General features: G+C 39.0%; 1 protein-coding gene across 1 annotated transcript in view; it reads left to right on the top strand.

Moving 5' to 3' along the window:
* Positions 1-17,291, top strand: part of stag1a (stromal antigen 1a) — a 210,520-nt gene that overhangs the window by 178,824 nt on the left and 14,405 nt on the right. The window contains exons 12-21 of the mRNA XM_055646184.1: positions 415-494; positions 1,943-2,050; positions 4,339-4,453; positions 10,666-10,783; positions 10,888-10,991; positions 11,637-11,729; positions 11,842-11,931; positions 13,107-13,310; positions 14,688-14,758; positions 17,159-17,246. Of these exons, the coding sequence (XP_055502159.1) occupies positions 415-494; positions 1,943-2,050; positions 4,339-4,453; positions 10,666-10,783; positions 10,888-10,991; positions 11,637-11,729; positions 11,842-11,931; positions 13,107-13,310; positions 14,688-14,758; positions 17,159-17,246 (1,071 nt within the window). The remainder of the gene's footprint in view (positions 1-414; positions 495-1,942; positions 2,051-4,338; positions 4,454-10,665; positions 10,784-10,887; positions 10,992-11,636; positions 11,730-11,841; positions 11,932-13,106; positions 13,311-14,687; positions 14,759-17,158; positions 17,247-17,291) is intronic.

Below are 17,291 nucleotides of genomic sequence, written 5' to 3'. Positions count from 1 at the left end.
TTTTTCAATAGCTGCCAGTTTCTCTAGGTGTAAAACCAGAATGTATGCAGTGTTTGTTCAGACTCGTACTGCTAATGCAATTTGTGCATGATATAGCACATCTTTCAAAAATGAATTGATGGAGGAAGGTGACAGAAATTTCGAGTGACAATAGTTATGTAACTTTTGATTATTATAATACCATGACCGTCAATACCACACCAAATGATCTGCTTAATTAAAAATATCCCTGGCGACTAAAGTTAGGGAAGTGTGCAGCAAAGAGGCAGTGTAACTTATTATGTCCACCTTACACCACTCTATTCAGATGCATGTTCAAGCAAAGTTCATGTGGAACATTTGCAAAATAGGATTGTCACGAAAAAATTCCTTTTATTTTGATTATTGAGTTTTTGCCTGAAATTCTGTCTATAGGATCGTATTGTGTCTATGACATTAGACAAAGAATATGATGTTGCTGTGGAAGCTATCCGATTGGTTACTTTGATACTGCAGTAAGTATTTTTATTCTTTCATTTTCTGATCTCATCCATTAAATTGTGACCTCCTAAGTAGTTCTTAAAGGGTTGTTTTCTTTCTAAATATCTGTGCAAACATTTCTAAAAGTTGATCTCCATAGAATCTTTTAAATATGTGAACTTCATGACAATCTGACTGGGCTGGATTTTGAGCAAAAAACAAGGTGCTGGAGTAACTCAATGGGTCAGGCAGCATCTGTGGAGGGAATAAACAGATTACGTTTCTGGTCGAGACACTCAATCAGACACTGAGACTGACCCAAAACGTCCATTCCCTCCACAGATGCTGCCTGACCTGCTGAGTTCCTCCAGCACTTTGTTTTTTGCTCAAGATTACAGCATTTGCAGCATCTGTGCCTCCTCGGATGGATTGTGTTTGACTTGTTCTGCACCTTAATGGGCCTGTTCCACTTAGGCGACTTTTTAGGCAGGTGTAGGAGACTCTGCGCTCACCACATGGTCACCACATGTTCGCTGATGGTCTCTGGTGAGTCTCCTTCATGGTCGCGAGGAGTTCCCGCATTCTGGGAACTAGTTGCAGCCTCAGTATGGTCGCCGCAAATTTTTCAACATGTTGAAACATTTTCAGCAGCCAAAAATTGGTCGCCATGGAGAAAATCAATAATCCTGTAGTCGTAGGTGCAGTTGTAAAGGGGTCACCATGTATTATGGGTAGTCGAGGTAGTCGTAGGTAGTTTTAGTTAATCGCATTTGCTGACCAGTTATTTTCATTGGCTCATTGGGGGGAAAAAACGTAAGCAGGAGTTTTCAGAACCAAGGATAACCGACCGGTAATGTTAAATGTCCGCCGAACTTCACATCTGTGTATCTCTGGCTTATTAAAAGTTGTCTGGCTTCTTAAAAGTTGTCTCCTTCTCCCCCCTTCCCCCCTTTCCCCCCTTTCTCCTCTCTTTTAAAGGACTTTTACCGTACACTGTACTAGCCGTCTTAATTACAGCGCCAACCTTCCTGTTCATCGTGGTGTGTGTCTGTATCACCTTGGCTTTGTACTGTGTGAATTTCAGACAGCGTTCCCCCACTTTCCCTGGCCCCTGCCTTTGCGATGTGTTTGTGTGTGTTCCACTCTGACAGTCGCCGTTCCAGCTCCCGGTTTTTCAGGCGACTGCCGGCAACTTGACAGTCGCCGGCGGTCCGCTGAAAAATGGCCAAAGTGGGACAAGCCCATAACTCAGTTCTGGGATGGGTCCAGTGGTCGGATGCACTTGCATATGACTTCCACCAAAAGGACCTCTACAGAAATTATTTTCTGAAATGCTGTCGAAAGGTTGAGATTGTTTCCGTATTAGTAAGATTAGTTGTGATAATTATTTGGTTTTGATCCTCATGAAATGCTTTATAAAATACATTATGTTGCAAATTTGTAACATATTTATTTGGTCTCCTTGGCTTTTCAATTGTTTTAGGGGAAGTGAGGAAGCATTGTCTAATGAAGATTGTGAAAATGTGTATCACCTGGTATATTCTGCACACCGTCCCATCGCTGTGGCTGCAGGGGAATTCCTGAACAAAAAGTAACACATTTGTGCATTCTTTAACCTTTATTGTTAGTAAGATGTGATGTTGTATTCGAATAACTGAGTATTAATCAGTGAAACATGTAATTAAATGAGGGGACAGGGAAAACAGCTGTTTTCACCACATTTTCGTATGGAGACAAGCACTTGAATTAAGACTAAAGTAGAGACTAAATGGGATTAGTACGGATGGGTACCTAATGATTAATATGGTGGGTTGAAGGATCTCTATCTATGCTGGATGACTCGAGAAATAAGTCTCTCATTCAGATTTCTTGTTAAGGTAAAGCACACACACACAATTTCACATTGTAGAATCAAGAATCAGGTTGGAGTCTATCAAATAACTGGCAGGGTGATTCATTTGATTACGGCTAAAGAGAAATATATTTCAACAACTGCTAAAACCTGTTTTACTAAAGTAAGACTTCCATAATTTTTATTCGTGTAAAAAATGAATAATTTTTAATTTGTGGCATTATTAGTTAACTACTTATATTTCAGCTTTTTTAGCACCCATGGTGTGTGCAATGGATTCACTGTATGAGTCAGAGGTCAGGGATTCAAATCCTGTCCATAATGTAAGCTGAAACAGAAAAACAACTTGTGCTACACTGCTGGAGATGCCGACTTTCTGATGTAATATTGGAACATGACCTCGTTTCACTCTTCTGCTGGCCATCAAAAACTGCATGACACATTTTGTGGATCTGACTCAGGGGTCGCTGTGCTCTGGCTAAACCATTAACCACAATCATGAAAACAAAGTGTATCTCATAGCCATTTGTGGAAAAACACAAACAAAAATTAAAGTGGTTGAAATAAAATAAGAAAACACTGGGAAATGCTCATTAAGCAGCATCAGTAGAAAGACAGTTATTAGATCAGATTGATTAAAATCCATTACAGCTACACAGGCTCTCATTCAATTGATTATTATCTAATTCCTGCACATTAAGTTTTATGCAACTGCCAGACACATCTTTCCCCTTCACTCTTTTCAGTACACTAAAGATGCTAATACCTTCACCACTGCCTGGTTCACCCATTGTTCTCCATCAACATCCGTTCTGTCGCCGCACCTTCCCATACAACTGAAGGTGATACTATATTCGTCCTTTAATAACTTCCCTCCCCATTCTTCAGGGACCAGATGATCCTCCCAATTGAAACAACGCTTAACGTTTTATAATTCAATGCTCACAACCTGGCTTCTGCATTCGAGAATCTAAGCACACTGACCCCCAGTTTCCTTTTCTTTTTCACTCTGATCACTGTCTTTGGGCTCTTCCAGTGCTGCAATGTTGGAGAACAACGTTTTCTCATTCAACACAGATTGTTACAGGTCTTGGATTTTGACTAATAAAAATGCTCGATTGACTGTAAAACTTTTTGGGGCATCCAGTGCTTGTGAAATAAAAACCGAAAATGTGGAATCATTAGATTGATTTTTTGAAGGGAAACAAAGTCACTGAACTTTTAACTCAATTTTACTTTCCACAGATGTTGTGTAACTTGTGAAGTATTATCAGCATTTTGTTGTTCTTTGTTTCAAGTTTCCAGCATCTGCAGTTTTTTTAATTTTCAGTTCCTGTGAAAGGTGTTCTCTAAATTCACTTTTTAAAAACTTTGTGGTAATTCAAGCGTTTGCAATGTGAAAACAGTCCAGTAGATGGCAGCTGGTAGCAAAATAAACATTGCTGATGTCCACTGGATGGCGCCGTTGAGTGAAAACATTTAAGCTGAAATTGGAACATTCTCTTGGAATTACAAATGATTGAAAATAATTTTGTTCATAATAAGAAATATGATGTCTAATAGTAAAAATGCTGAATTACCAGATTTAAGCTATTTTAGGCACACTATGGTAATTATTTTCTGCTGCAGTAATGTTTTTGACAACCTCATCTTGTCATCCAGACGTGAAAATGTATTGGTGCAATCTCTATTTTAATTGATTTAATAACTTAACCAATTAACTAAAGTGGGTATATTAATCACATATTTTTTTACCATGCATCATTTACCTTGACTTTTTCTATACTAATTATATTGCATTGATGAAGTTTACTTGTTACTACATGAAATACTATGAAAAGTTTTTGGGGTTCTTTAAGTAATTTCTGTCAGCTTTCTTTCAATCTCTCATTGTTTCAAATGCACATTCAGAAAAAGCTTTGGCAATTCAATCTATGAATTGAGGAAATGTTTTTGCTGTTGGAAATGTCATAGATGCAATTGCTTCTTTAACAGACAAACTACATCTCAAAACTTTAAATTTGTAGGTTGTTCAGCAGACATGATCCACAAGCAGAGGAAGCCTATGCTAAGAGTAGAGGAAGGCACAGTGCAAACGGAAATCTTATTAAAATGTTGGTACTTTTCTTCCTGGAGAGTGAGGTGAGTTAATAAAAAAACACGAAGCAAAAGTTTTCTATTAATGGAAGGGCATACAGATAAAATAAAAATAACCAAAAAAAAAGTAGCCCAGAGCTATGTTTATACTTTGCTTCTACCTGAGTTGGTAATAATAATAATAGTAATGCATTTTATTTGCTGGCGCCTTTCTGGACACCCAAGGATACCTTACAGGATATAAAATCACAAATCAATATTAAAATTAAGTTGATTAAAAAACAAAAAACAAAAAATACACAAAACATTTTAAGTCATTAAAATCAGGGTGAACATGGTGGAAGTTATGTCGGGTATGCTAATCTAAACAGGTGTGTTTTGAGTTATGATTTGAATTGATCGATAGTGTCCAGGTGACGGATGGGTGGTGGGAGAGTGTTCCAGAGACGTGGGGCAGAGCAGCTGAAGGCTCTGGCACCCATGGTGCTGAGTCTAAATGTGGGGACAGTTAAAATTGCAGCTGAGGAGGAACGAAGTGACCGGGAAAGAGTGTATGGTAGCAGCAGGTCAGAGAGGTATTGGGGAGCAAGGTGGTGTAGGGCTTTGAATGTCAGCAGTAAAATCTTGTAGTTAATCCGGTGGTGCACAGGGAGCCAGTGGAGCTGAGTGGGGATGGGTGTGATGTGGTCCGATGATCTGGTGCGGGTGATGATCCGGGCTGCAGAGTTTTGAATGCATTGGAGGCGATGAAGAAGTTTATTGGAGGTGCAAGTGAGGAGGGCGTTGCAGTAATCGATGTGGGATGTGACCAGAGTGTGGATGAGGACTTTTGTATTGTCTTTGGAGAGGGAGGGGTGGAGTCTGGAGATGTTGCGGAGATGAAAGTATGCAGAGCTTGTGATATTGCTGATGTGGGGGCCAAAGGAAATTGTACTGTCCAGAATGACGCCGAGACTTTTGACATAGGAGGAGGTGGGTATGGGTGAGCCATCAACTGAAATGGTGAAGGGGTGGGTTTTGGAGAGTGTGGACTTGGAGCCAATTAGCATGATTTCTGTTTTATTTCCATTGAGTTTTGGAAGGTTGAGTGACATCCAGTTGCTGATAGCTTGAAGACAGGTGGTGAGGGCAGTTGGGGGAAGGGAGGTGTTTGGTTTTGTGGAGAGGTAAAGTTGTGTATCATCGGCGTAGCAGTGAAAATTGATTCCAAAATGACGGAGAATATTGCCAAGAGGTTGAATATAGATGATAAAAAGCAGTGGCCCCAGCACCGATCCCTGAGGAACACCATGGGTGACTGTGGCAGTTGTGGATGTAACTTTATTTCCCTGGATGAACTGTTTTCTGTCGTGTAGATAGGACCTGAACAAAAGTAGTGCTTTGTTGTTGATGCCGGTGGCAGATAGACGTTCCAGAAGAATTGGGTAGGAGATGGTGTCAAAGGCTGCTGTGAGGTCGAGGAGGATCAGAATGGATAAGTGGCCGGTGTCAGCTGCGAGAAGGAGATCATTTGTAATTTTTACCAAGGCTGTTTCAGTGCTGTGATTGTGGTGAAAACCGGACTGTAATGGTTCATAGAGGTTATTGTTTTGAAGGTGGACTTGAAGTTGTGTCGCTACTGTCCTTTCCAGAAGTTTAGTGATGAATGGGAGGTTGGAGATGGGGCGGTAGTTATTTGGATTGTTTGGATCAGAACCTGTTTTTTTTAGAATCGGGGTGACAGAAGCTGCTTTGAGAGATGTAGGGACAGTAGCAGTTGATAGGGAGGAGTTGGTAACATGTTGTTCACCCATTGCTAGCTGATGCATTTAGATTTAGGGATCATCCAACATAAGGAAAAATTGTGTCGGAAATGAAATAAATAAAAAAGTGGATGGTACTAAATGATAAATGCACACATTAATAATCCTACATTGATTAATTGCACAAGTATGTTCTAATATGTATCCCATCAATGCTTTATCAATGTCATGGGATATATTCACTGAAATTGCAGAAAGTTAAAATTGTTTGATTGAATTGTTTTTGAATGCTTACTTCAAAAGCTATAGATTCTACAACAATCCTGTGACATCTAATGTTAATTTCTTGAAGAGAAAAAAATACTTTTTTTCTTCAATACCACTGATGGGAACAAATATGTCCAGTTTGTCCATCTCATTTGCATATTCATTCTGCAGTCTGGCATAACCATATAACCATATAACAATTACAGCACGGAAACAGGCCATCTCGGCCCTACAAGTCCATGCCGAACAAATGTTTTTCCCCTTAGTCCCACCTGCCTGCACTCGTACCATAACCCTCCATTCCCTTCTCATCCATATGCCTATCCAATTTATTTTTAAATGATACCAATGAACCTGCCTCCACCACTTCCACTGGGAGCTCATTCCACACCGCCACCACTCTCTGCGTAAAGAAGTTCCCCCTCATATTACCCCTAAACTTCTGTCCCTTAATTCTGAAGTCATGTCCTCTTGTTTGAATCTTCCCTATTCTCAAAGGGAAAAGCTTGTCCACATCAACTCTGTCTATCCCTCTCATCATTTTAAAGACCTCTATCAGGTCCCCCCTTAACCTTCTGCGCTCCAGAGAATAAAGACCTAACTTATTCAACCTATCTCTGTAACTTAGTTGTTGAAACCCAGGCAACATTCTAGTAAATCTCCTCTGTACTCTCTCTATTTTGTTGACATCCTTCCTATAATTGGGCGACCAAAATTGTACACCATACTCCAGATTTGGTCTCACCAATGCCTTGTACAATTTTAACATTACATCCCAGCTTCTATATACTCAATGCTCTGATTTATAAAGGCTAGCATACCAAAAGCTTTCTTTACCACCCTATCTATATGAGATTCCACCTTCAAGGAACTATGCACGGTTATACCCAGATCCCTCTGTTCAACTATATTCTTCAATTCCCTACCATTTACCATTTACGTCCTATTTTGATTTGTCCTGCCAAGGTGTAGCACCTCACATTTATCAGCATTAAACTCCATCTGCCATCTTTCAGCCCATTTTTCCAAATGGCCTAAATCACTCTGTAGACTTTGGAAATCCTCTTCATTATCCACAACACCCCCTATCTTGGTATCATCTGCATACTTACTAATCCAATTTACCACACCTTCATCCAGATCATTGATGTACATGACAAACAACAAAGGACCCAACACAGATCCCTGAGGCACCCCACTAGTCACCTGCCTCCAACCCGATAAACAGCCATCCACCATTACCCTCTGGCTTCTCCCATTCAGCCACTGTTGAATCCATCTTGCTATTCCTGCATTTATACCCAACAGTTGAACCTTCTTAACCAACCTTCCATGAGGAACCTTGTCAAAGGCCTTACTAAAGTCCATATAGACAACATCCACTGCTTTACCCTCGTCAATTTCCCTAGTAACCTCTTCAAAAAATTCAAGAAGATTAGTCAAACATGACCTTCCAGGCACAAATCCATGTTGACTGTTCCTAATCAGACCCTGTTTATCTAGATGCTTATATATATTATCTCTAAGTATCTTTTCTATTAATTTGCCCACCACTGAAGTCAAACTAACAGGTCTATAATTGCTAGGTTTACTCTTAGAACCCTTTTTAAACAATGGAACAACATGCGCAGTACGCCAATCCTCGGGGACTATTCCCGTTTCTAATGACATTTGAAATATTTCTGTCATAGCCCCGGCTATTTCTACACTAACTTCCCTCAATGTCCTAGGGAATATCCTGTCAGGACCTGGAGACTTATCCACTTTTATATTTTTCAAAAGTGTCAGTACTTCTTTTACTTTGAACCTCATAGTATCCATAGCTACTCTACTAGTTTCCCTTACCTCACATAATTCAATATCCTTCTCCTTGGTGAATACCGAAGAAAAAAAATTGTTCAATATCTCCCCCATCTCTTTTGGCTCTGCAGATAGCTGTCCACTCTGTCTCTCCAATGGACCAATTTTATCCCTCCTTATCCTTTTGCTATTAATATAGCTGTAGAAACCCTTTGGATTGACTTTCACCTTACTTGCCAAAGCAACCTCATATCTTCTTTTAGCTTTTCTAATTTCTTCCTTAAGATTCTTTTTACATTCCTTATACTCCTCAAGCACCTCATTTACTTCATGCTGCCTATAATTATTGTAGATCTCCCTCTTTTTCCGAACAAGATGTCCAATTTCCCTTGAAAACCAGGGCTCTTTCCAATTTTTACTGTTTCCTTTCAACCGAACCGGAACATAAAGATTCTGTACTCTTAAAATTTCCCCTTTAAATGTCCTCCATTTCTCTTCTACATCTTTCCCATAAAACAAAATGTCCCAGTTCACTCCTTTTAAATCATCTCGCATCGCATCAAAGTTAGCCTTTCTCCAATCAAAAATCTCAACCCTAGGTCCAGTTCTGACCCTCTCCATAGTTATATTGAAACTAATGGTATTGTGATCACTGGACCCGAAGTGCTCCCCAACGCATACCTCCGCCACCTGTCCAGTCTCATTTCCTAACAGGAGGTCCAGCACTGCCCCTCCTCTAGTAGGTACCTCTATGTATTGCTGCAAAAAACTATCCTGCACACATTTTACAAACTCCAACCCATCCAGCCCATTTACAGAATGTGTTTCCCAGTCTATGTGTGGAAAGTTGAAATCTCCCACAATCACTACCTTGTGCTTACTACTAATCTCTGCTATCTCCTTACATATTTGCTCTTCCAATTCTCGTTCCCCGTTTGGCGGTCTATAATACACCCCTATAAGTGTTGCTACACCTTTCCCACTTCTCAATTCCACCCAAATAGCCTCCCTAGATGAGCCCTCCAATCTATCCTGCCAAAGCACTGCTGTAATATCTTCCCTGACTAGCAATGCAACACCTCCACCTCTTGCCCCTCCAATTCTATCACACCTGAAGCAACGAAATCCTGGAATATTTAGTTTCCAATCACAGCCCTCCTGCAACCACGTTTCACTGATCGCCACAACATCATACTTCCAGGTGTCTATCCAGACTCTAAGCTCATCCACCTTTCTTACAATGCTCCTAGCATTAAAATATGCACATTTAAGAAAACCCCCGTCTCTTATTCTCTGTTTATTTCCTTTTTTTTCTTTCTCCTCTTGTGTCCGAGTGCTTCCCATTTCTGCTTCCTGCCTCCCATTCTGTCTACTACCTTTCGCTATTTGAGTCCCTCGCCCCAACCATTCTAGTTTAAAGTCTCCCCAGCTGCCTTTGCAAATTTCCCCGCTAGGATATAGGCATAAGTTATACATTTATAGATTTTTTTAAATTTAATGATAATAACAACTCATTTTATGAGCGTGCAATGTATTGTTTTTTTGGTGTTTAAAATTTGTGGAATTTGGTCAGTTGTCCTCAATTTTGCTTCTAAACCTGGGTCGAACTCCTCTTATGTAGCATTGAAATGTGATCTATGAATTGAGGAAATGTTTTTGCTGTTGGAAATGTCATAGATGCAACTATCTACCAACTATGTTCTAAAAAAGGAATGAATAATTCCTTCAAGAGCTGTACTGAAAAGGCTGTGGGACAATTCTAATCGTAAGATGCATCACGGTGGGAATGAGGAGTTTTTATGAAAAAAATGTTACTTGAGGCGAGTAGCTTCAGACCAGGGAAGAACTCAAGATGTCAGATTTCACTTGCAGGGTGTACTTCAGCATACCTTATCAGCAGGTGGTTGGCTGCTTTAGGATGCTAAATGCAGTGATCTTAATCGACTGCCAAGAGAGAGAGTTAAGATCCCCACATCTTAAGAGAGAGTGTGAATCCTCATTCAATCATAGAACTTACTACTTTGTCTATGTCTTTCACATTCTTTTAACTATTTCATCGGGTCTCTTCAATTCCAGGATTCAGGGAGCAGCACCCGAACAAAGGAACTTAGTGCTCTGACTTTAGATAGAATATTTTAAGTTGGAAACAAATGTGAAGGTTCCAAGGGGAAGGGCCACAGTTAATATTAGGCCATTTCATACTAATCCATTGAAGTTTGTATTGAAATCCCATGAGTTATTTGTTTGGGTATTGTAAATGAATGATAACTACAAAACATCCTATTACTAGGTAAGAGGATTAATATCTTTTTATAGCAGCGTTCATTTGAATGTTCGATGTTACATACTTCAATCATAAAAAAACTCAAAAGCATGCATATTCTGAAATAAATAAAACGTTATTATACCATCCAATTAATTCCTTTTGTTTTCCAAATTACATTTTAGCTGCATGAACACGCAGCATATCTAGTGGATAGTCTGTGGGAAAGCTCCCAGGAACTTCTGAAAGATTGGGAATGTATGGTAGAGCTGCTTCTGGAAGAACCTATACAAGGAGAAGAAGGTAAATTCAGAAATATTCTTAATGTTTTACATAATTACATAAGTTACATACGTGTATGCCTTGAAAGGTACAAAAATTATGTTGAATTGCTTGATCTTTGCTAGGTATGACTGATAGGCAGGAGACTGCACTTATGGAGCTGATGGTCTGTACAATTCGACAAGCTGCAGAGGCACACCCTCCTGTTGGAAGAGGAACAGGCAAAAGGGTAAGTATTCTTCACCACTGAAGAAAAACAGTTGAAACAAATCATCTTGCATTGTTTGATTCATATTTTATTTAATGCAAAATATTTTTAGCATTTAGCATAAATCAATAGAGTACAGCTTGTTTACTGGTGTTGAGTGGTGACTATATTTAAAATAAGAAAACAACATTTCAGTTGTAATTAATAACCAGGACCCTGTGGATATAAATGCCAGTTAGTTTATTTTATTTGCGTAATCACAATTGAGAGGAAAAGATTGTGCAAACGGAAACACTTAGTGTAATTGTTCATTCAAGATCCTCTGTGGGCCATTTCATAACTTGATATGTTCTGGATAATCTGATTATAAATTTACATTGTGATCTTGCAGGTGACAATGATGCACATTTCTGTCCAATCCCAGAAGTTCTGAAAAGCATTTGTTGTTTTCTAAATTGCAATATCCCTGTTCTTTGGTTGCCAAAGTTTAGCATGGTGTTCAACATTTTTTTGAGTAGATCAGATGTACCAGATGTCATAACAAACTTAACTAGGTAATTTTTTTGAAAAGGAAACTATAAATCCATTCTGCTACAGTTACCTATTTGAACATTAATCCTTGCTGAAAGATGAGACTTGGAATGTTGCAATACCACTTCTCTGCAGGTACTGACTGCAAAAGAGAGAAAGACACAAATAGATGACCGGATTAAGTTGACGGAACAATTCATCGTAGCACTTCCTGTGCTGCTGGCAAAGGTAACACTTTCTGTATAGTTTTGAACATCCAGATGATAATTCATAAGTTATAAGATGATGTTACTTTGGAATGTCCATTTTATGGACTTTAGACACTTCTTCTGTGTTCCAGTACTCAGTCGATTCTGAAAAAGTGGCAAATTTATTGCAAATCCCTCAGTACTTTGACTTGGAGCTTTATAGCACTGGAAGAATGGAAAAGGTAAGGGAAAACTGGAATTATTCTATAATACATTCCGTCTTCTACATTTATCACACATTAAATGACAATTGGGAATTCTATCTCTAGAATTGGTGAGATCAAAAACTGAAATTGAACCTGGAACTTTCTGTTTATTTTCTTATACTCATATACCTAAATTATATTATGGAAGAATAGCTCTCCCGGTGGTGTTTCAGCACCAGTGTGAAACTACACTATACTGATAAGCAAGAGCTTAACTGTAGTATATTCCAAAATTTGGGCATGTATTAAATTTTTATTTCCTTAAGGAGAAGTATGGACTGTCTAAAGAGATTGTATGCTATCTGCCTTGAATGACGCGTTGCACGCCAAGCTGATGTTTGTGATCTCAACATGAATTTACTGTGAAAGTAAACAGCAAACAATGTGGTTTAAATTTTGGGGTGAATATCGTGAAGACAGAAAAAATGTTCAATCCCTGTACTGTAAGTGAGGCTGCTGCTTTAATCAGTGAAAGCTGTTTAGAATAGTTGAAGTAATTTCAGGTCCAAAATATCCCATTTATCCAGCTGAAGAAGTTTGTTTTGAAGATGCAGACAATGTTTAGGTTCTGTTCATGTATCTGATGTGAGAGTGTTCCACATTGGATCCCTGCTCTAAATGACAAGATAGGATTTCACATTCAAACCATGTGAGCGATGTATAGGCCAGGCGTGTAGCCTCAAAGAGAAAGTGTATGTGAACAACTTTACGTTAGAATATCCTTAAAATAGTTTAAAGTCAATGTAGAGAATTTGCTGTCTGGGAACAGGGTTTTCCCCTGACCATGGAATTGGGCATTGTTTCTGTGACATCATGGATTTCTGCTGGGGGCACTAGTCATCTCTTACATCCCAAACATGACTGGTACATTCATTGACTACCGTAAATGACCCCTTCCTGTCCTGAGGTGACTAAAAAAATCATGGGGCGTGGTGGGCATATCAGAGAGAGTGAAATATTGGGCTACAGGGAAATTAGGAGAGTGGGCAATAGATTGCTCTGCTGGGAACCAACATCACATCGATGGGCCAAATAGCTGCCTCCCATGTTGTAATAAGTATATATAGTGAAAGAGACTAATCCTGCATAAGAACTTGAAATTATCTTTTTAAATGAGGAACTTGTTCTTACTTCACATTTTTCCCTTCCAGCATTTAGATGCATTATTAAAACAAACCAAGTTTGTTGTTGAGAAACACATAGAATCAGATGTTCTGGAATCTTGCAGCAAAACGTATAACATTCTGTGCAGTGAAGAATACACCATCCAGAACCGTGTTAACATTGCACGCAGTCAGATGATTGATGAGCTGGTCGAACGATTCAGCCAGTCAGTTGAAGACTTATTACAGGAGGTGAGTGCAAATTCTAACAATAAATAAATAAATAATCTGCTTAAAGGTGGTAGAAATGTAAGGACCGCTTCCTGCATCAAATTGAATGCAAAGATTTGAGTTATGTGACTGAGTTTTTATGAATACGTACTTGACTTGTTTCATATGGCATAGTGCAATTAAAAGTATATTGGCAATATGTTGATTGTAATATAAATTCTAATTATTATGATTTGAAATTCTGATAATTTTTAATTTTGTCGTGCCAAAGATGATTGAGGATAGGGCAGTGGATTTTGATAAACATGGACTTCAATAAAGCATTTGATAAGATTCTTTGTGGTAGGCTGGTCCTGTCGATCAAGTAGCATGCGATCCGTTGTGAGTTGGTAAATGGGATACAAAATTGGTTTGGTCATAGAAGACAGGGTAGTATTTTTCACACTGGAGGGTCAATGTTGAGACATGGTTTGTAATAATCTGGGTGAAAATGTACGTGGTCTGATTTGAAAGTTTGGAGAGGACACAAAAATTGCTGAAGTGGATAGTGAGGAAAGTTGTCAAAAGATATATGATGTTGATCAAATGTGTAAAAGAACTGCAGATGCTGGTTTAAATTGAAGGTAGACAAAATGCTGGAGTAACTCAGTGGGACAGGCAGCATCTCTGGAGAGAAGGAATGGGTGACATTTCTGGTCTGTAGTGGCCATTTGGCCTGTTTTGCATGTCATTTAGGATGGCATGTGCCTTTAAATTTTATCCTGCCCGTTATATTGTGGGTGGGATTTATGACATGTTTTTGGGCGTGTTTGGAGCTTAGATGCTTGCGCAGAAGTTTAGTTTTTAGATTAGTTTGGAGAGACCATGGGGAAGGTTAACCCTTCTACCATGTGAGGTCATGCGGGCCATGTGAGGTCCATGGGAGAACTAAAGGAGATCATGCCAGATCTTGCCAGTGTTACGGACACACGAGGAGTTTACTAATGTCTAAAGTAATAAGCTGGAGTTCGAAGTAGATTGTAGTAACGAGTCAGAAGAAACTTGGATGTATCTCACTTTTTTCTAGCAACAATAAAGCATTAGAAGACACCCCCTTCAACCATTCTCATCCAAATAGCGGCTAGGGTGCTAATTACCTGAAAGATATGATAATCTGCCGCTACAGGGTCGAGCTCCTTCTTCAGACGAAGAAGCCTACCTTCGATTTATTCCAACATTTTGTGTCTACCTAGGATGTAGTTGGAAATCAGGCAGAAAACTGGCAGAAAGAATTTGAATGTGGATAGGTGTGAGGTGATGATGCATTTTGGGAGTTCAAATGAAAGAGGAATGTATGTAGTAAATAATCACGTCAAGAGTATTTTATAGTTTTTAATACTGAAACTTTTATCTCTGTAGGGTGAAGAAGCTGACGATGATGACATTTACAATGTCCTTTCTACTTTGAAGAGATTAACTGCCTTCCACAAGTACGTAAGAACAAGGTTTTTATGTGCCGTAAGAACTTTGTGTTTTTAGGCTGATGGAGAATTTTAGTGGTTTGGGTCAAGTGGAATGTGGCTTTGGTGCAACATTCACCGAAATGGTGAGGGCTCGATTGTTTCACTCGGGACAGGTGACCACCGTCTGATTTCACACCACCTAGAATCAGCCACAGTTTGGCTTCACTTAGTCACAGGAAGAGAGGCTCTTTGCCCAGGATTTACATTGGGAAAGATGGTCATTGTTGGAATCTTTCGATGTCGTGAGGTGCGTTTTGGAGTGATAAAAATTAATAAACCTACATGCCTGAAATTTCTGAAAACACTTTGCTGCCCACACTTGCTTCTGAACCTTCTGAATTTATAGTTGGCAGCTTATAAGGCTACGTACAAATCCATATAGGTCAGGAAGGCAGAACTTTCCAGAAATAAATTAAATCACTCCAAAACACTTAAATTATTAAAAGCACAAGCAAACATTTTTCTTATTGACAGTAAGGATATAAACCAAAGCATCCTAGATGATAATTCTCAGCACCAATGTCTTCCAGGTTCTTCTCTGCCCCTTGCTATATTCGCTGTACACTCACAACTGTGTGACCAAATTCTGTTTTAACTCCATTTATAAGTTTGTAGATGACAGCATTGAAATAGGCTGGGTCTCAAACAGTGGTGACAGGCATTCACGGTTGTGCAGCAGTAGAGTTGCTGCCTTACAGCGAATGCAGCGACGGAGACCCAGGTTCTATCCCGATTACGGGTGCTGTCTGTACAGAGTTTGTACGTTCTCCTCATGACCTGCGTGGGTTTTCTCCGAGGTCTTCGGTTTCTTCTCGCATTCCAAAGACGTACAAGTTTGTAGGTTAATTGGCTTGATAAATGTAAAAATTGTCCAGTATAAAATTGTCCAACTTCCAGTAGAGTCCCTGGTGGACTCTTCGGAAGTGACGACCACAAGATACAAGGTGAGGACAAGAAGGAGAAAGGGAGTAGTAGCATGGCGTAGGAAGGGACTGCAGATGCTGGTTGCACCAAAGAAAGACACAAAATGGTGGAGTAACTCAGACACAGACAGCATCTCTGGAGAAAATGAATAGGTGACTTTTCGAATACCCTTCTTCAGTCTGAGTGCCAGGTTAAAGGGAAACTAGGGTTTGAAAAGGTACAGAACAAACAGCCGGCACTGAGGTCTCAAAAAAGGTGGAGCCCACAATGGTCCATTGTTAGCTGTGGCAGAGGTGATAATGAAGGGATACAAGCAGTGACAAGCATGGTATCAGGACAACAAAATTTCCCTCATTGTCAGGAAAATTAAGTAATCAGTCATTGACTTCAGGATGCTGTGTGGACAGTCTTTTGAACGGTTCTTTCATATGCCAAGGAAACATTCTCAATCTAGCTTGTTGCAGCCCTTGTACTTTTTATTATCTGCACTTTTCCTGTGGCTGTAACACCATATTCTGAACTCTATTTATATTCTCTTTTGCACAACATAATGTACATGTGTATGGCATGATTTGTCTGGATAACATGCAATACAAAGTTATTTACTGTACCGTAGTACACGACAACAATAAATCAAAACTAATTAATAGCTTCATGAATCCTGCATGGTTTAACATAATGCGAGTTATGCTATCACAGTTTTCCTCATGTGCACGTTGGGAAGTCCACTAGTGGATTGCATCTGGGAAGTTGTATTAAAATATTGGGCTGCAAATTTAAGACTCACATTTACATGGAAACCTTACATTGACATACATTCACACATTTCTACCACGTGCAGCGTTTAACCAGTAGCCACAGAACAAGTACCTTTCCCTGGTATCCAGAAATATATAACTAATGGTCTTCTAAAGCAGTTAGCCTGTTGTGAGCAAAATATTAGATACTAAATTGAAAGAATGTTCAGAAAATATACTGATGGTATGTTAACAGCGTTAATTGAATATTCAAAATTGTAATAAAAGGGAACACATTTTGTATTCCGTCCAAGCTTTGTTTGTGTGATGTAATTTACAGAATTATTGCTGGCATGCCTGTCACATGTTAACTATAATTGTTATCAGAACACTTTAGAAAAAGTTAATTTTATGGGATAAAATGGGGTACAACATATGGGATTATAATTTGAATTTATAATTTTTTCCCCATTTAAGTCATTTCTGTCCTTTATGTAATTGGTTGATTATTAGCAGTAATGAGTTATCAGAATGTTTGAGACTTTGTGTTGCTTTTAGAAAGCGTAATTGTTCCCTATGAAAATACATTTGTAGTTTACAAGTGTTATTTCTCAGCTTAAATATATTTTTAAATGACCAGAGAACACTGAACCTAAATGGGCGGTTTTTTTTTTTTGCTTTAATGTAATATTTTCTTTTTTGTTAGTGCTCATGATCTCACAAAATGGGAACTGTTTGGAAACTGCTACAGGCTTCTGAAAAGTGGAATTGAACTGGGATCTATGCCAGAGCAGGTAAGAATTTCTTAATAAAATACTTAAAACTGTCTGCGAATATTT

Source organism: Leucoraja erinacea, chromosome 14 (assembly GCF_028641065.1).
Source record: "Leucoraja erinacea ecotype New England chromosome 14, Leri_hhj_1, whole genome shotgun sequence".
NCBI lineage: Eukaryota > Metazoa > Chordata > Chondrichthyes > Rajiformes > Rajidae > Leucoraja > Leucoraja erinaceus.
The sequence above is the reverse complement of the archived record's forward strand: the minus strand, read 5'-3'. Positions and strand labels throughout refer to the sequence as shown.